This window comes from Eleutherodactylus coqui, chromosome 2 (genome assembly GCF_035609145.1).
Source record: "Eleutherodactylus coqui strain aEleCoq1 chromosome 2, aEleCoq1.hap1, whole genome shotgun sequence".
Lineage (NCBI taxonomy): Eukaryota > Metazoa > Chordata > Amphibia > Anura > Eleutherodactylidae > Eleutherodactylus > Eleutherodactylus coqui.
The window spans coordinates 223,701,461-223,722,226 of NC_089838.1; the positions used below are offsets into that span (position 1 = coordinate 223,701,461).

At 46.8% G+C, this 20,766-nt stretch overlaps 1 protein-coding gene across 1 annotated transcript in view; it reads right to left on the minus strand.

Moving 5' to 3' along the window:
• The window catches only part of MINDY2 (MINDY lysine 48 deubiquitinase 2), a 79,664-nt gene extending 62,237 nt beyond the window's left edge, over nucleotides 1-17,427 (minus strand). Inside the window, exons 1-2 of the mRNA XM_066592535.1 lie at nucleotides 16,652-17,427; nucleotides 774-831 (exon numbers count right to left, since the gene is read on the minus strand). Coding sequence (XP_066448632.1) covers nucleotides 774-831; nucleotides 16,652-17,152 — 559 coding nt within the window. The 5' untranslated portion in view covers nucleotides 17,153-17,427. The remainder of the gene's footprint in view (nucleotides 1-773; nucleotides 832-16,651) is intronic.
• Nucleotides 17,428-20,766: the final 3,339 nt, after the last annotated feature.

Below are 20,766 nucleotides of genomic sequence, written 5' to 3' on the forward strand. Positions count from 1 at the left end.
GATTTTAACTCTTCTCCTGCCCGCGGATCCGCACCCCATAGGGATGCATTGACCACCCGTGGGTAAATACCCGCGGATGGTCAATAAAAGTGATTTTTTTAAAAAATGGAGCATGAAAAAATCTGGACCATGCTCCATTTTCATGCGGGGCTCCCGCGGGGACGGCTCCCGCGGGCTTCTATTGAAGCCTATGGAAGCCGTCCGGATCCGCGGGAGACAAAAATCAGATTTTACTCACCCGCTCTGTTTCTTCTCTTCGCCGCCGCGCCATCTTCTCTCAGTCGCGGCCAGATCATTTTGCTTCGGGCCGGCGCATGCGCGGGGCACGTCACCGACGTCATCCTGCGCATCCACCGGGCCGAAGAAAGAAGATCCGGCCGCGACGCAGAGAAGATGACGCGGCAGTGAAGGAAGGATCCGGAGCGGGCGGGAGGTAAGTTTATTCTGATTTATTCTTATTTTCAGCGCTCATGTCCGCGGGGCAGAAGGGACCCGCTACGGATTCTCCATGGAGAATCCGGAGCGGGCCTGATTTTCCCCGTGGACATGAGGCCTTAGGCAGACACTGCTGAGGGACAATTCCCATCTCTTTCCCAATTCATCAATGGTACAAGTGAAAACAAATCTTCAGATGTTTCCAGGCACTATTCTCCTATCAATCAATAAGCAGTTATGAAAGAAAGGCAGCAAGATATAAGATATTTTATAACGTATATCAAAATAATATCCAGTAAAGCACATAGTATCTTCTCTAACACGAGAGTTGCACTTACCCAGATACTCCATGAGCTGCTCGGCAGTGATAATCTCCATCATGGGGGGCAATTTCACCTGCAAACGAGAGAAGTATTTTCTTTAAGCCATATGAAGTTTGCATCCATTCAAAATGAATATACCTGGATAACTTTTTAAAAAGGCGTTCAGATGTCAAAGTTTTACATGGAAGTTAAAGTATTTGGTTAATTATAAGCTCTGCTTACTTTGATAAAATTACTGTTTACCCCCATCAGCTATGGAGTGTTATGTGACAAGAACTAGCATGAACTGAGAATGTATGCTTGTTCTAGCAGTTTTCTATATGGTAATTACCATTTTAAATAAATGTACTGTATATTTGCATTGTACAACAACAATGTGTTACTGGATTATATAGTGTCTGGAACCTATTGACAGGTCGCATTGAAGCCACTGCATGCAACAGTTACTAAGCATCACAGATTAGGGAATTTCAGCTTCGTAGCATAATATCTTGTGCAACTCCAAACTAGGGGTTCATGCTACCATCATATAAGGCAGCTTTCAGATGGCTCTAATAGGACTACATATTAGCATTAGATTTTGGCTGCAACACCTGAACCTGCACTGGTTCTAACCAACTTAAATTACATCAGTATCATGTGAAGGGCATCTGAGGCAGAACTCACAAAAAAACCTTTATATGTATGCAATCTTTAATAAGCTGCACCCAATAAATGCATCCCATCACTCTTTATTCCTAATAAAATATCAGCTTTTTCAACCTGGATTTCCTTCAGTAACATTCTGTATCATAATGTGCTAAATCAGTACAGCTCACTTTGATTTCTGAGTGCGGTTGATCATTATGGTACTAAGTGAGATCACAGAAATCAATTGCAGCTAGATTTCTCAAGGGCTACTTTTAACACTTACGACAGAGCACAAGTGAGATGTGATTCATCAGAACGACTACATACTTTTTTCCAAACTCGTCCGAAAATCCTCATTATTCCAAAACAACTGGAAATGTCTCTCAGCAATGAAACCTCCAGCAATAGCCAAGTTACACAAAGCTGCCCATAAAATGATACCCAATGGAGCAATTGTCAGCAACAAAGTCCCCAACATTGAAATCTCCAGCATAGTGCTTTCTAACCGGAAGCATTTATGGCAGATGGATAAGATACACCATAAAGGTTTCTGCCATCAACATTTCCATAAGGGACCAAAAGGAAAGCCCATCACGTCAAGGTCTTGATATTTTGGATTGGCTTACATTTGTATTTTGCTTTGATTGCTAGTCATCATCTCAACAAGGCATAGGACAGAACGCATTCAAGCATGTTTTATGGCATAAATATACATTTAAGTATAAAGTAGTGGCAGACATGCTTATTTTGACAGTCTGTCACTTATGGTGTGAGCTGCTGTAATGTTTTAGAACTTACATGTTTATCCAGCAGCGTTACATTTATTCATGATCCACAGCGATTGACAGTTCTCTTGCTATTACAGTGTATAGCTAAAAAACAAAACAAAAAAAACTGTCAATCATGGCGGGTAGGCAATAGTAATGGCAACTTATGAATACGTGCAATTCTTCATTGGCTGTGTGCTGCTGGATAGACATGTACATTAAGTTCATAAACCAGAAACAAGTGTTAGAGCGCCAAAACCAGCGTATCTCTCACGCCTCTATGCTGCCCTTGGTAAGGGCAGCACAAACCTAACAGGTTCCCTTTCACACTTCCCCTGGCCAAGCATGTATTACATACAGCCTTGACTATTGGAATGCCTCTCTGCAAGTATGTAAGTGTTACAGCCTTGCTACTATATTCTCTAGCTCAGGCTGTATTGCAGCTACAGCTTCAATCTTGGTCAACTGTAACTACAATCTAGTCTGAGAGCAACTTGAAGTACCCAACTTTCCTTCAACTATTGTGAAGGGGCAGGGGGCATGCTGAAAGGCTGCATGGAGAGGATAGGTCCTTCTGTCCCTGTATAACTGTAGATGACTCCATGGGGAGGGATAACATGGACTTTTGGCCATGTTTTCACCCCTTTTAGGCAACCCTCACACAGGCACTTTTTACCGCAGTGCTTTCAGCACCACGCTAATCGTGGTACAACAATCCCATTGAAAACAATGGGAGCGTTCATATACGTGCAGACAGCCACTCGATCGCGGCAGTTTTCAGCTTTGAGCAACGCAAGTTTTATTTTTGGGCGTTTCAATGTTTTTAAACGATATGCGTCACCCGTTGAAATTAATGGGCAGAATTTTCAGCACTGCTGAGAACGCGGCATAACTTGGTTCCACATTTTTGACAGCGCTAAACGCCCTAGCTACACTACCTGGAGAAAAAAAAAAAAAAAAGAATACTCACCTAGCAGGCACTGTCCAGGTCCCCTCCCGCTGCTCTTCATAGGTCCAGGCAGGCTGGTTGCAGTTGTCAGCACCGACCGAGCATCTCTTGCTGGTAACAGGGATTGAAAAGCCTGCCTTCAGCAAGAGATTGCTGTGATTGGTCCTCGAGCGCTGGCTAAGCCAATCAGAGCCAGAGCTCGATGCAACAGTCACAGCCAGTCACAGCACTTGCTCCAATTGGTTCTCGAGCGCTGGCTCAGCCAATTAGAGTCAAAAAAGAGAGATGTGGGCTCACCTCACCAGCAGTAACTTTCAATGTTGCAGGAAAATCTGGGATCCAACAGGAGCTCCATCCTCAAGTAGCCGACGGCAAACGGCCAGATTCCATATGAGCAGAGAATAGAGATGGAGGGGAGCTGCTACCGTTAAAAATTTCCTTCTTTATTGAATAAAATAAAGCATACAGCTCACAAGTGCACGCTGAACGCGTTTCGGCAAAAGCCTTTGTCAACAGCTATGAGGTATGGAGTACATAAGACATTTATAGACCAAATACAAATTAAAATCAAAGGAGAGATACCTGTGTATGTTAGCTTGTCAGGGGGGGAAATGGTTGAGGGATGGTATAGAGGGTGTGTTCAAGAGCTTATACATCACATGTTACAACCAGCATACAGAGATTTGTGGCAAGAGGATTCAAAACAGACAGATAGAGAAACAAGTATGCATATGGATATCTGAAAAACAATTCTTAAATACATTTACATAGCGATAAATAGGTAAAGAATATGAAAAAAAAAAAAAAATTAATAAAAAAAATTAAAAAAAAAAATTTGAAAAAAAAAAATATATATTTTTCTTTTCTTTTCCTCTCCCATTCTTCTCTCTTTTTCCAGATATATAGTTGCACAAGCTATTTCCGCATAATAGTAAAGCAATTACAAAGTATATAAATTTACCAGAGTAGAAGTCAGGAGAGGGAAAAAACACACACACAAAAGAAAAAAACAAAAAAAAAACAAAAAAAAAAACAAAAACACACACACACACACACACACACACATATATATGCATTTTCTCTTTTCTTTTTTACCTTTAATCCCCCCTTACTGTTTATTAATAAACACAGAATAAATCCGTTCTATAATTCATACCAAATGGGAATCTAGTATTTAGTTCCAAAATCCAATACGCTTCCCTGCGAAGAATATCCTTCATTTCTACTTTTTGTTTCCTATTTTTCCAAACTCTGTCTATCCCCAAACATGAAAAATTTTTTGTTTCACCACCATGTTTTAGAATAAAGTGATTTGCAACCCCTGATTTTCCTAATAGATTTATTCTGTGTTTATTAATAAACAGTAAGGGGGGATTAAAGGTAAAAAAGAAAAAGAGAAAATGCATATATATGCATGTGTGTGTATGTTTTTTTTTTTTTCTTTTGTGTGTGTGTTTTTTCCCTCTCCTGACTTCTACTCTGGTAAATTTATATACTTTGTAATTGCTTTACTATTATGCGGAAATAGCTTGTGCAACTATATATCTGGAAAAAGAGAGAAGAATGGGAGAGGAAAAGAAAAGAAAAATTATTATTTTTTTTTTTTAAATAAAATTATAATTATTTTTTTTTCCATATTCTTTACCTATTTATCGCTATGTAAATGTATTTAAGAATTGTTTTTCAGATATCCATATGCATACTTGTTTCTCTGTCTGTTTTGAATCCTCTTGCCACAAATCTCTGTATGCTGGTTGTAACATGTGATGTAATTAGCTCTTGAACACACCCTCTATACCATCCCTCAACCATTTCCCCCCCTGACAAGCTAACATACACAGGTATCTCTCCTTTGATTTTAATTTGTATTTGGTCTATAAATGTCTTATGTACTCCATACCTCATAGCTGTTGACAAAGGCTTTTGCCGAAACGCGTTCAGCGTGCACTTGTGAGCTGTATGCTTTATTTTATTCAATAAAGAAGGAAATTTTTAACGGTAGCAGCTCCCCTCCATCTCTATTCTCTGCCAATTAGAGCAATCTCTTGCTGGAGGCTGGGTTTTCAATCCCTGTTACCAGCAAGAGATGCTCTGCCGGCGCTGAGGGCTGCATGGAAGCCTGCCGGAGAGAAGCGGGAGGGACCCAGACAGTGTCTGCTAGTCGAGTATTGCTTTTTTTTTTTTTTCACCAGCTTCCTTGGCTGCGTTTTCAGCTGTTCTGAAAAAGCAGCTGAAAACGCCACCAAAGCATTGGCAAAATGCCTGCCATCTCTGCTGAAACCACAGTAAATGCAGCGTTGAAAAATGCTACGTTTTTCCAAACACCTGTGTGAACGAGGCCTTGGGGTAAATGCCCACGGACGGAACAGCTCAGAGTTTCCCGCTGTGAAGAACCGCATGTGTATTTCGCAGCTATTAGGTTCTATTGAACCTAATGGCTTTCTGCCTGCCAATGCTCACATGCGGAATTCTACCGCGGATTTCTGTGAATGGGGAAAAAAAAAACAAAAAAAGCGTCATGTTCTATTTTCTGCGGATTTCTGCTGGGGGGGGGGGGGGGGGTATCTCCATTAATATATCATTATTGGAGACCGCACAAATGCACGATCACTCGCAGGCACTTTGTTTTTAATCGCAGTACTCCCGCGGCGCTCATGGGCATGAGCCCTTAATCAGAGAGCCTACTTGACGTCTAATTGTCATACATGGGGGGTTTTATCTTTTAGAAAGGTTATAAGATGATGAACACTTTGCTCGCCTTATCCCCCCTCTGTACCTAATTAGACTGTTTAACGACTCCACGTTCCAGCCATTTGCCAGTGTCTAGATTCTGGCCATCAAATTGGATGTACTAACAAGGTGCAACACAAACACAGAAACATCACTAACATTTACAGATCTGACATTGCTCCTATCCCAGCTATACCGGATCTGAAGACATGTTGAACGCTCTTCTAGTGATTTACATTACAAGCTACAGTTTTAGCAATAACCATCATCACTGGAGACGAATACCCAATACATCTCCCTCAGCCAAAAAATACATTTTCACCCATTTGAAGGTGCAAATCACCACATCTCCACATGTAAAAGACTGGATATATTACATTTTAAGACTTGACACAACAGTCATAAATTGGTTCAATCCAAGTTTACATGTTTAAATAAAACGCCTGCTCCTAATTCTAGCATTGTGATTGGATAAAAACATACAGCGCATTTAAAATAAACCAGGACCAACCAAATGTTTTGCTTAACCCACTCAAGATCGAATTTCATTACATGCATGACATTAAAAAAAAGAGAAACAGCAAACTCAGCACTATAGCAGTTTACTAAAAAGGTACATGAAATCATATTTAAGGTTAATGCCAGATTTCAAACTGTTTAGGATTCAGCTAGCTTCTTTATTAAGGCCGCCTGCGGAATCCGAGCCTGACAGCAGTGGCGTCCGTGGGTACCTGTCTTTTTCTTTTATCTGTACTGTGGATGGCTGCAGCGAGCAGTCATCAGAAAAGCACAGCATAGATTTTATTTATTTATTTTTTTTATGTTTTTCCTGCGCAGTCGCTAGGCGATGAAACAGAAGCTGCAACCTTTCCCAATGACATTGCGCAAAGGCCGTGGGTCAGACTACTTCCATTGAGTTCAATGGAAGCCGTCCGTGTCGAATCTGCACTAAAATATAACATGCAGCGATTTTTCTTCCGCTCGTGGAAATCGCAATTCAGTCCGGGTGTGCAGGAAGAAGAGATTTTCCCAAACATGTAAAAAACGTATTTGCTGCAGGTCCGCAGATTTCGCAATGCAAATCCATTCATGTGCAGGCAGCCTGTCACATCCAAAAAGCACCATAAAATAAGTTATGGTACTGTTGAAGGAGGTGACGGGGGAGCAAGAGGGAGGCCTTTTTAATACCCCTCTGCTCCCCAGTTCCCATGGTGTTCCCTACTGAACACTGTGCACAATCTGAAAGTCTGACTCTTGAACACTGTGTGTGCACCCTCCCGAAGACCTCTACAAGAGAGCACGCACATGGCACTCTGAAAAGAGACAGCCATGCGTGATCTTCAGCAGGAGACACCACAGGAATCGGGGAGCAAGAGTAAAAAAATAAAAATAAAAAAATAATCCATCCTCCGGCTCCCTGAAGAGCACTTGCCTAAGGCCCCCTGCACACAGGCAGAAATTCCGCAGCAGGATTTCCCGCAGAATTTCCACCCGTGGAAGCTGCCATAGGAGTGCATTAGAAAACGCAATCCTAGGCAGACGGCGCGATTTGTCCACGTGAAATCACGCGCAGAAAACAAATCGCGGCATGCTCTATTTCTGCGGGAGAGGTGAGTGCCACGCTGGTCCCTGCAGGGGCTCGGGTCGGGTCCCGCTGCAAGAATTCTGCAGGCGGCCTTAATTTATGGTGCTGTTCGGAGTTGACAGGTTCCTCCAATTAACACTTCTTAGGGTGGTATACTTACACAGGCACACCTGTCAATGCGCAATTCCGACACATTTTCGCAAGCAGATTTTGCCCATTGACAGGACTAAACCAGAGATCGGATCCATGTTAAAAGCTTCTAGGTGGAATTCACGTGGCAAATACTGCCGTTTCAACATATTCCTGCTGGTCTACAGATTTGTAAATATCATAGAAGCTAAAGCTGTTCTGTGCATCAATAAGGCGACTCGCCGCCTCAGACACTTTTGTGCTTCTGTTATATCATAACCATGTTCTGCTGTACCCATTTTGATTTTTAAATTGTGCAACCCACGTATCTGAAACTGCAGCAAGTACATTCACAACAATATAAATTGTGTGATCGGCTCTGCAGCTTAGAAAACATGTAATACTTCCCATCTGGTTGTTGTGCTGGCGTAGCTACACTGAACACCCGCTATTGCCACGTCCCCTCCGAGAACCAGATCTTAGCTTGTGGACGACAAGCCAGGGCAAACGATCGCTGCCCAATGATCACCTCTCCTGGAGGCGCATCTACTGTCCTGACTTAAAATATTTATCAAGGTAGAATCCCGATTTACACGGTTTTAAAAAATAAATAAATTAAAAAAAAAAGAAGAGGTTCATTCCAATGCGATTTACATATATTGGTCAGTTTAATCTAAGAGAGTCTGCCGTGATACATGCTCATTGTCAAAAGTGTACCCTGTTGTACCACCTCTAGCTTGGCTACAAGCTTGATACAGTCGGGCGTGAAGGCTTTAGTACCCTGCTGTGCCGCCTCTAGCTTGGCTACAAGATGTGATACGGGCAGACATGGAGGCTCTAGTACCCTGCTGTGCCGCCTCTAGCTTGGCTACAAGCTGTGATACGGTCGGGTGTGAAGGCTCTAGTACCCTGCTGTGCCGCCTTTAGCTTGGCTACAAGAGGTGATACAGCTAGGAATGGAGACAAATATTCAGTATGGCATCCTGCAGATTATCACTCCACATTTGCTATAACTGAGCCTCTACATTATTGGTTCCATACATGTCCCATTCTATTGGGGATATATCTGATGACCGTGCAGCCACAGAAGTGTGACAATGTTGTGGAGACATTCCTGGGACATCCTTGTTGTGGGCGGCCAAGCATCATCCTGCTGGAAAATGCCTCTTGGAAGCCCTGAGGAGGAACAAGTGGCTGAATGTATTGCTGATGTATTATTGTCCTTCGTACCACTACTAGTAGTGACCGACTGTCGTTAGCCCCCCAGACCATCCCACCAGAAATGAGGTCAGAGTGCTCCTCCTACAATGGCAGGATTGAGGCGCTAGGTCTCCAGACATTAACCTGGATTTGTTGCTGAGGACAACCCAGGTCCTCAAGCATGCATTGGTCCCAACACCTCCTCATGGTCAGAACAGCACAGGTGGCAGGCAATTCATCAATATAACCATCCAGGTTTTTCTTCCAATAATGCACCTCCTCGCAAACTCTGTTAACTGGGTAATATCTCTTCGATTGGGTCATAGAGACGTCTAGTGGTGAAGAAGCTCTGCACAAGTGGAAAGGTCCACTACACCCGAGTACCCTCTGAGAGGGGTAGGAAGGAAGCTCAGTGGTTAGCACTTTTGCCTTGCAATGCAGTTGTCCTAGGTTCAAATCACATGTACTTTGAAAAACTCCATACTTGACCTGAACCTACAACTCCAGCACTGCAAGGCAGCAGTGCGAACAACTGAGCCACCACACCTTGTAACACTGGGGTTCTAGGTTCTTGTCTGACTATGGACAACATCTGTATGAAGATTTTATGTTCCTCGTGCTTATTCTTCTTTCTTCTTGACAATGGTGGCTCAGTCATTAGCACTGCTGGAGTTGTAAGGTTCAAGTCTGGCCAAGGGTGATGGCTGTATGGAAATTTTTCAAACTTGATGTTCAGTTTTTTGTGAGCCTAAACCAGGAGTGGGTCTAAAATACGGAAGACATGCAAATCCTTTCATTATACTTTCTCTCTACTCCTGGTTTTGTCTCACAAAAAACTTTTGTATGAATAAGCCCTAAGGGTACAATCAGGTGTAGCAGATCATGGTGCAGATCCACACCAAAATCCGCATTAAAATTTGCACGAACAGGTGTGGATTTTTACACTGATCTGCAGTAAATGTTTACGCTTTCAATTGAAGGGGTATAGTTTATGAAGTATCTGTGTCAAATCCGCACCAATTCTGCTACGTGTGAAAGTAGCCTTAAATGGGCATGCCCATGAAAAAAAAAAAAAAAAAGTTATCTCCTGTCCACAAAATAGAGGATAATTAGCCAATTATGGGGATACCCAAATGTCTGTGCATAGTTAGAAGAGTTGTGTGTGCCCAGGCCTTCAGTGATATTTACTCAATGACATTTTAAAATTTAAACCAAAAATTTTTTTTAAATATATCTAAAAATTGTAGCATTACACTGTATCACTATCAGTCTAAGTCTGAACCGTTATATGGTACCCCTTTGCCTCATCTATTGTTTCTTTAGACTTTTCAGTGATTTTTTTCTAAAGTATCTATACTTTTTGTTGCCAATTACTCTGAAAGAGCGATCATCGTTTGCAATGAACTCTACTCTGAACATAACCGCAGCCGGAAACTTGTACTTCCAGCTAAGGGTGTTTTCACATGTGCCGTTGGCACCATTTTTTTGGCATGTGTTCTATTACATTTGGCAGAAGAAGTAATTTACTATGGTTTTTGGCTATGCAGCTTCTACAGGAGAAACAACTGCTTTTAACCCATTTCACCTGTAGGAGTGTGTCTTAGGCCCAATGCCCACGGACGGAAATTCCGCTGTGTTTTTCCCCGTGGCACGCTGTACATAGATAGGATTTCATTTGTTTAATACAATCCTATGCCCACTGCCGCGATTTGACAGTGTGAAAATCCATGCGGTAAACAAATCACGGCAAGTTGTATTTCTGTGCGGGTTTCGCAGAGGCCCACACAGAAACGTCACCGGTGACACGCCGGTTCCGCTCTGCGCTCAGCCAGAACATCGGAGGAGAAGACGAGGGACAGGCAAGTATTAAGTCAATGACAAGCCATGGGTCACATCCCGCTGCGTGAATTCTCGCAGCAGGATCCGACCCGACTGTGGGCATGAGGCCTAAAAGTTGCACTACAAAACCACGGCCATCATTGGTAAACCATGTGCGACTAAACTGCAGACGCAGCAAGAAGACGGGGCCATTCGGCATGTGAAAAGCCCAAACCAAAAACCGCAATTCTATTTTTTTGCATTTTTTCCTCATTGTCCACTTTCAGCTGCTTAGAGATCCAGAAAGCAGCAGTCTAAAGGTTCACGTTGGGTTGTTATATACCTGTTGATATTCAAGGCTGGTATCTGCAGCACATCCTAAACCATGATATAGCATGTCTTATGACTATACTTGGTAGCACCAGATAGGATTCCCTCTACAAATCATGTGAAGCGTTCTTGGTGAATTTATTAGAATTTAGCACAGCCTGGCCCTGAATCAAAATTCCACGGGGATGAAGGATAGTGGGCTGGAGGCAGCGTACACACACCTCTGAAAACGCCATGATAATGTATTAGGAAATGTAAGCGATCACTTACATATAGAGGTTTAGTGTACAAGCAGACGAGGAAGAGCAGTAGTAAGGCAGAATTGGCTGCCAATCGTTGCTGGTAATAGTCCTACTGGGCGATGGTCACTACCGGCTTCTCTTCATCTCAGGCCAAACACAAACAGTAGGTTACAAGGAAGAGAGCCATGTGTTTCCTATACCTTATTGAGCCAGGTTCGGTCATGCACCCAATAGTATGTAGCTATAGGGGGGGGTAGCCATACCGCAGTTATGGGGCGATAGGACACAACTGACTCCAACACATAGGACGACACCAGAGGTAAGGTAGGTTTACATGGGGCATCATTACACTGAACAAAATCTGTTGTGGATTCTCTGATAAATTAGCATGTATTACACGTGGATGTCGCTGCTAGCTGAAAGCAGGGAATTCCGCGCCAATAATCCTTGAACAGACTAAATCCACATCATATTTACCTTTTTTTTTTTAAACCGTGCAAAGATGTGTTTTGTTAAAATTTCATCCACTTTATTGGATTTTCCAGGTAGTTGCAGCCTATCTGCAGTGTGAGCGTACCCCAAGGCTCCATTCACAAGCAGCATTTCTAATCATGTCCTTTTGCCTCCCATTGAGTTCAGTGGGAATCCACAATGTAGTTCATACAGTTAGGCCTCATGTCCACGGGGAAAATCAGATCCGCTGCAGATTCTCCATGGAGAATCTGCAGCGGGTCCCTCCTGCCCCGCGGACATGAGCGCCGAAAATAGCAATTTAAAAGAATTTACCTATCCGGCGCGGGCGACGAAGCTCTGCTCTTCCTCACGGCCGGATCTTCATTTTCGGCCGGCGGATGAATTCCTGACGCCGGCGGCACGTCGCCGGCACGTCGTCGACGTGCCGCGCGCATGCGCCGGGCACATCCGCCGAGCCGAAGCAAGGGAGATGCGGCCGTGAGGAAGAGAAGAGCTTCGCGGTCCGCTGCGGGTGAGTAAATGCTTTAAATTCCTATTTTAGGTCTCCCGCGGATCCGGACGGCTTCCATAGGCTTGCATAGAAGCCCGCGGGAGCCGTCCCCGCGGGAGACCCGCATGAAAATGGAGCATGGTCCAGATTTTTTCATGCTCCATTTTTTTTAAAATCACTTTTATTGACGATCCGCGGGTATTTATGTACCCGCGGGTGGTCAATGCATCCCTATGGGGTGCGGATCCGCATGCAGGAAATCCGCTGCGGATCCTAAATCCTATTTTCCCCGTGGACATGAGCCCTTAGAGTTTGGGGGGGGGGGGGGGGAGGAATGGACACCAATCCTCGTGTGGTTTCTCCCCACTTCTTAAACGAGGCTATACTGCATGTGGAGCCACTGCGCCTTTAAATTCAAATCTACTGCAAAAGTCTGGAACTCAGGCCCAGAGTTCTGCTGTGCATTATGGGGTATGAAGGCTCATGGGCCCAGGTCCAAACGTTTATAGGATTCCATGATCAGTTAGTATTGGGACAATCTCCATTCGGGCTCTCAGCAAGAGAAACAAAACAGGTTTGTAGATCTGATACCTTTGAAGGCTAAAGGCCCATTTACATGGGACGAATGTTGGGCAAACGATGCCTGACACTAATCCCTGTGTGTCCGCACCCCTATACAGTTCCCCGGGAGCTAGTATCTCTGGCTCACTCACAGAGCGACCAGCAGGGGAGTGGGGTGGCTGCAGGAGATTTCTCTCCTTGCGCTCCCCCTCTCCTCTCCATTGATATAAAATAGCAGCTGTTCAGTATTGAACGGCTGCTATGTACAGCGAACAATCAGCTCATCGTGCATCGTTTATGCTGCATAAATGATGGACGGCTGTGTGTGGTGGCGCTAACAGCGGGCATCTGATCAGCTGTTAGGCTGGGGTACCAAGCAGTGGATCCCAGCTGGTAAATTACTGATGACCGATCCCGAATACAGGTTATCAATAAAAATAGCCTGGAAAACCCCGTTAAAGCAACATCACATTTAGCACCCTCCCCCACACACCACTATAAACACCTCCATTCATCTCAGTGGGGTTTCTCAGATGAGCGTTTAAACAAAGCCTTTTTTAACGCCGCGGTTTTCAAGCGATGTCTATTCTATTTTCGGGCGTTTCAGCGTTCTTAAACACGATGCGTCGCCCGTTGTAATGAATGTAGAGAGCTTTCAGCGCTGTCAGAAATGGATGTCACTGCAGCCTTTTTTTTTTTTTTTTTACATGCGCCGATGTGAGAGTGGCCCGAGTCTGAATGAATCTACAAAACGATAGTATTACATTTACCAAATTACTTTTGGTTGGGGTACAACAATCTATTCAAAGTGATTCTCAAGGACTCAGATTTGACCAACATGTCAGGGGTCCTGCTGCTTGGAACTCCTCCGACCAGCCGCTATCAGCAGGAAAAGTGCATTTATATGCGTTTGGCCACTCTCACACATGCACGCTTTACCACGATTACCGTGGAGTTTTGAACGCCGCGGTAATCGCAGTAGACCGCTCCCATTGACTTCAATGAGGCCTCGCAGACCTGTGCCGAAACCGGCACTTTTCGAGCGCTGTCCACTCTATTTTGCTGCATTTTCTCGCTTTTTAACACATTTAGATGACGCCGAGTGTGAGAGCCGCCTAAGGCTATCTTCATACGGGGGAGCGCAATATAGGGCCATGAACGCTGGCTCCATACGGCGGCTCGCAGAGTTTCACCTATTGTATTCAATGGGAGACCTTGCATCACATTGCGTACACCTAGCACGCGGTGCGATGCTGCCGCCGGCCCCACTGAAAAACAATGGTAGCTACGATGCAAGATCATGAACAAAGACAGAACATGTTGCGATTTGTTTCCTTTATTGCGGTGCCATGCAGGAAAACGTCGCTCCTGTGTATGATCCCAAAATGGTGTTTGTATTGGTGCAAGATCTGTGCGTCTCACAATGCATAAATTTCACGCGATTTTCACGCCAGCCTAATTCATCCAGGCGATTTTTACATGTCTGAGTTTGTAACTGAGTAAACGCAAGTTAGAACTTGGACTCACTAAAATCAACACAGCTATTCTTTTTTTTCACGGACCCATGGTCCATATACGAAGATCGCAGCACACCCTATTCTGGCCCATTTCATGGAAGAGAGTGCAACGTCCACCACATCAACAGGGTGCCCATGTGCTGTGCAATTCTAGTTACATCCGAGGTGCAACTCGCATGCGGCAGTCTACATGCAGCCCAATGCTGTTTTCCCCATGGGCTCTGACCAGTTTTGTGGAGGTCCTCTCCCATGGTCTACATCGTTAATAGAGGATGCAGAATATTGACAGTCACTATCCCCAAACCTGTAAGACCTACCAAGACTTAACATGGATGGACTGTGACATCTCATCCAGTCATTGCAGTATTGACTGTGCTAGAAACACGAGAACAGCCTGGCAGGGGGTGCCTACCCATCACACCTGAGCCTTCTGCAAACCGCGGTTCACTTGGCTTAATAGTTCCAACCATGGGTAAACGTTTTGCGCTAGAAGTCACATTGGCACAGCAGTTGCCACATGACCACAATGCGACTTTTAGCTGCCATGTAGTACCAACTGTCATTACACAGAGTAAGCGCTCGTTCACACGACCGTAATTTCAGCACACATTAAGGCAGCGTAATGCACTGTGAATGGAGTCATTGAAAGTAAATGGACTTTCATTGATCCGTTCACATTAGCGTTTTGAGACGCGCAAGAAATAGATCGCAGCATGCTCTATTTATTTCTTCATGCACCACGCAGTGTGAACCCTATTCTCTGCGTACGGGCGGTGATTGTATACTGCGCCTGTCCGTGAGGGTGAGATATGTGGTTACACAGTACATTCACTGCCATACGTGGTCTCTACTGGCTCACACAGACTGGTAAAACGCTGCAGGACTCCCGTAGCAGTTTACGGACACGGTCGTGTGAACGAGCCCTACAGAAGGCTACTACCGCCGTCAGGTATTCTATTGTACTCAGTCCCATGTTTGCATCTCTTCACATTGTGTCACAGATCCGATACAAAATCCCAGACGAAACATGGCAGTGTAGTGGCCTGAAAAAGGGCACCACATAGCGCTGTTTAGCTGTGGGGACCGGTAATGTAATAACCGGCCCTAGGGGTTTAATCTGAGTCATTTTGCTCAGATGATTGGCTGCAGACAGACTGGTCAGGTGACAGAGGCGATAAATAGCCGGGGATACAATGGTCACAGGAGGCAGAAGCAGAAGGAGGAAAGAGAGAAGCAAGAGAGAAGCCGGGGAGAAAGAGAGAAGAATAAGAGAAATAGGAGAAGAAACAGAAGGAGAGTCAGCTGTGACAGTGACTAGAAGAGAGATAAGAGAGAGAGCTGAGATGGAGAGAGGGAGATAAGGAGATGTAAATATGAAGAGGGATGGAGAAAAGAAATGCAGAGTAAGCTCCCAGTATATAAACGTGTTATACACAAGTATCTTCATTGTTGCAAAATGTATATAATTTATTATTTACTGAGTGTGATGGAGAATTACCTCATCTCTCTGTTTTATTTAATAATAACACCGTGTTTACTACAAGTTAGCTAAATATCTGGCTGTGTGTTATTCAGCACCTCACTACTCACTACTACAAATCGCGCCCAAGGGCACTGGCATCCGAACTAAAAAGGAAAACAAATCATAAATACCCGCTAATAAGCCCACCCTGGCAGCGGTATTGTGTCCGATAGAATGCGGCGCGGCAGTGACCGGATGGACCGTATTCCAGTCAGTGGTGGCCGCGAAGTACCAGATCAACACTTCTGTTTCCCATCTCCACCTTTGTTCACATCCGCCACGGGCGCAGAATGGAGACCACAAGCAGACTGGAGACGAAACTGACAGCGCTGCGAAAACATGTGCAGCCAGCGCTGGTAGACATCTGGGCTACCATAGATAAAAAAGTCATGCCCCTACCATGCTACCTAGCAGCAGCACGTTCATGATGGCCAGCAGCGGGCAGACATCTTGGTTATGATACAAGCCATGGCCCTACCATCCCAACTTCCAGGCCAGCAGCACGGTCATGATGGCGAGCAGTGGGCAGACATCTGGGTTATGATACAAGCCATGGCCCTACCATCCTACTTTCCATGCCAGCAGCAGCACAGTCACGATGGCCAGCGCTGGCAGACATCTGGGCTATTACAGATACTAGCCATGCCCCTGCCATCCTACCTTCTAGACCAGCAGCAGCACATTCATGATGGCCAGCAGCGGGCACACATCTGTGCTACCATAGATACAAGCCATGTCTCTGCCATCCTACCTTCTATGCCAGCAGCAGCATGCTCATGATAGCCAGTGCAGGCAGACATCTGGGCTACCATAGATACAAGTCATGCCCATGCCATTCTACCTACTATGTCAGCAGCAGCACGTTCATGATGGCTAGCAGCGGGCACCCATCTGGGCTACTACAGATACAAGTCATGCCCCTGCCACCCTACCTCCCTTGCCATCCTACCTTCAAGGCCAGCAGCAGCACGTTCATGATGGCCAGCAGCGGGCACGGGCCGTTCTCGTTCTGGGTGACGATGGGGGCGCTCTGCTCCCTCCAGCGGATCCACTTGATGTGATAGACGGACTGTCCCGGGAAGCGCTCCCGGGCCGCCTGCGCCTCCTTGGCGTCGTCCTCCTCGTCCGCCCCGTCGCTGAGCAGCTCGGAGCTGGGGCAGGACAGCAGGTTGGAGAAGGACTCCAGGGAGTCCAGGCTCTGGCCGCTGCTGCTGGGCTCCTCCGGGGTGAGGGCGCCAGGCACGGCCAGGGTGTGGGCAGTGGCTCCTGCCTCCGCCGCGGTCAGCTCCGGGGCCCGGGCCGCCGCCGCCGCCGCCTCCTCCTCCTGTCCGCTGCCGGGAGCCGGGGCTCGCTGCCGGCCGCTGTCATCCTCGGGACATACTGGCTTCGCTGCCTCCACATCCGTCTTCACGGCCTCCAGCAGACCGGCCGCCGCCCCCGGGCTCTCCATCACCGGCAGTCACCGACCGTTTACCGGGACCGCAGCGGCTCTTCAGCAGCTGGCCAAGCCGCCATGACAGCCCCGCCCCTATTGATGTCACGGCACAGCTGTAAACCCGTCTCCGGATGAGGACGGCTTCCAGTGTTCACGTTTTCATGTTATCAATAAAGTTGTGTGAGCGGTGACAGGCTCCTGTGTGGTGGGGGTCTGCAGCCGGGGCCGGGGTGAGGGAGGCGGCTCCCCGGGGATGTACGGGGCGGCACGCTCAGTACTCAGGGACACTGGGGAATCCGCAGCAGCGGGTAGTGCGGCTCGTTCACACCTGCCGGACGCCGGGTCTGCCCATAGGGGCGTCACCGCTGTCACACAACATACTGGCCGGGTGAAAGAGGCGGGTTTAGGGGCACCACTTATCACGGCATGTTTTTAACCCTGTTATTCTTGTGGCTCCAACTAGTAATTGTGCCCCCTTAGCGGTCCCAGAAGTAGTGGTAACACCGTTAGGGGTCCCAGTAGTAACAGTGACCCCGTTAGGAGTCCCAGTAGTAACAGTGACCCCGTTAGGGGTCCCAGTAGTAACAGTGACCCCGTTAGGCGTCCCAGTAGTAACAGTGACCCCGTTAGGGGTCCCAGTACATTAGTGGTCCCAGTAGTAATAGTGCCCCCGTTAGCGGTCCCAGTTGTAATAGTGACCCCGTTAGCGGTCCCAGTAGTAATAGTGACCCCGTTAGCGGTCCCAGTAGTAATAGTGACCCCGTTAGCGGTCCCAGTAGTAATAGTGACCCCGTTAGCGGTCCCAGTAGTAATAGTGACTGCATTAGCGGTCCCAGTAGTGACCCTGTTAGCGGTCCCAGTAGTAACAGTGACCCCGTTAGGGGTCCCAGTAGTAACAGTGACCCCGTTAGCGGTCCCAGTAGTAATAGTGACCCGGTTAGGGGTCCCAGTACGTTAGCGGTCCCAGTAGTAATAGTGACCACGTTAGCGGTCCCAGTAGTAATAGTGACCACGTTAGCGGTCCCAGTAGTAATAGTGACCCCGTTAGTGGTCCCAGTAGTAATAGTGACCCCATTGGGGGTCCCAGTAGTAATAGTGACCCCGTTAGTGGTCCCAGTAGTAATAGTGACTCCATTGGGGGTCCCAGTAGTAATAGTGACCCCATTGGGGGTCCCAGTAGTAATAGTGACCCCATTGGGGGTCCCAGTAGTAATAGTGACCCGGTTGGGGGTCCCAGTAGTAATAGTGACCCCGTTAGGGGTCCCAGTAGTAACAGTGACCCCGTTAGGCGCCCCAGTAGTAACAGTGACCCCGTTAGGCGCCCCAGTAGTAACAGTGACGCCGTTAGGCGCCCCAGTAGTAACAGTGACCCCGTTAGGGGTCCCAGTAGTAACAGTGACCCCGTTAGGGGTCCCAGTACATTAGTGGTCCCAGTAGTAATAGTGCCCCCGTTAGCAGTCCCAGTAGTAACAGTGACCCCGTTAGGCGCCCCAGTAGTAACAGTGACGCCGTTAGGCGCCCCAGTAGTAACAGTGACCCCGTTAGGGGTCCCAGTACATTAGTGGTCCCAGTAGTAATAGTGCCCCCGTTAGCAGTCCCAGTAGTAACAGTGACCCCGTTAGCGGTCCCAGTAGTAATAGTGACTGCATTAGCGGTCCCAGTAGTAATAGTGACCCCGTTAGCGGTCCCAGTAGTAGTGGTAACACCGTTAGGGGTCCCAGTAGTAACAGTGACCCCGTTAGCGGTCCCAGTAGTAATAGTGACCCGGTTAGGGGTCCCAGTAGTAATAGTGACCCCGTTAGCGGTCCCAGTAGTAATAGTGACCCCATTGGGGGTCCCAGTAGTAATAGTGACCCCATTGGGGGTCCCAGTAGTAATAGTGACCCCGTTAGGGGTCCCAGTAGTAATAGTGACCCCGTTGGGGGTCCCAGTAGTAATAGTGACCCCGTGGAGAAAGTCACAAACGCCCGTTGACTTTCTCCAGTTCAGATATATGCTTAGAACCTACAACCTCGCCCTACACCATGCCAAACAAGTCTACTCCACTTTCTCAGCCCCCGGTGACGGATCTCAGTGCTGGAGAGATGGCTGCTTACTTCAAAAAGAAAATCGACAACATCCAGCACGATATAACCTCCCAATCCCAGACTAGCCCTGATCCTAGTCTCGTCAGTACTGCATCTAGCTCCTGCTTACTCTTTGTACTCAGACCAGACCAATGACAGAGGAAGAAGTCTCCATATTGCTTTCCACTGCTCGCCCACCACCTGTGCAAGCAACCCTCTTCCCTCACACCTCCGGTCTCTCTCCCCAGTGGTTATCTCTTACCTCACCACTATATTCAATCTTTCTCTGATCTCTGGCATTTTACCCTCTTCATTCAAACATGCTATCATATCTCCACTGCTAAAGAAACCGACTCTTGACTCGACCGATGCTGCCAACTATCGACCCATCTCAAACCTCCCCTTCATCTCCAAACTACTAGAACAGCTGGTTTACTCCCGCCTTATAAGCTATCTGTCAGAAAACTCTCTTCTTGACCCCCTACAGTCCGGCTTCCGCCCTCTACACTCGACAGAGACTGCCCTTACAAAAGTGTCAAACGACCTGCTGATGGCCAAATCGAGGAGTGACTACTCCCTAATGATCCTCCTCAATCTCTCTGCAGTGTTTAACACTGTTAACTACAAACTCCTACTCAGTATGCTTTGCTCCATCAGCCTAAAGGACACTGCTCTCTCCTGCTTCTCCTCCTACCTATCTGACTGCTCCTTCAGCGTCTCTTTTGCTGGCTTTACCTTCCCACCTCTTCCCCTTGCTGTTGGGGTACCCCAGGGCTCGTTCCTCGGCCCCCTCATCTTCTCCATCTACACAGCCCCTATTGGACAAACCATCAGTAGATTTAGCTTTCAGTCCCATCTCTATGCTGACAACACCCAGTTATACACCTCTTCTCATGACATCACAACAACATTCCTCCAGAACGCCACCGACTGTCTTTCCGCTGTCTCTAACACTATGTCCTCTTTCTACCTAAAACTGAACCTCTCAAAAACTGACCTACTGGTGTTTCCGCCCTCTACTAACCGACCTCCTCCTGACATCTCCATCTCAGTGTGTGGCACCACCATAACTCCCAGACAGCACACCCGCTGTCTTGGGGTTATATTCGACTGCAATCTCTGCCTTACCCTCTAAATCCAATCTCTTGCCCGACCATATCAGCTGCACCTCAAGAACATTGCAAAAATCTGCCTTTTTCTCACTGTGGACACTCTAAAAATGCTCACTGTTGCCCTCATCCGCTCTCGGCTCGATTATTGCAACCCGCTGCCTCCCCTGCACTAGACTCTCCCCTCCTCCAATCCATCCTGAATGCGGCAGCCAGGCTCCTCTTCCTGTCCAGCCGCCACAAGGACGCCTCTGCCCTGTGCCAATCACTGCACTGGCTGCCTGTCAAACACAGAATCCAATTCAAACTCACTGCCTTCATCCATAAAGCTCTCCATAGCACCATGTCACCCTCCATTGCCTACTTAATCTCAATACACCACCCAGCCCACGCACTACGCTCCGCTAACAAAATCAGACTGAGTACCCCTTTAATTCGAACCACCAGTAGTCAC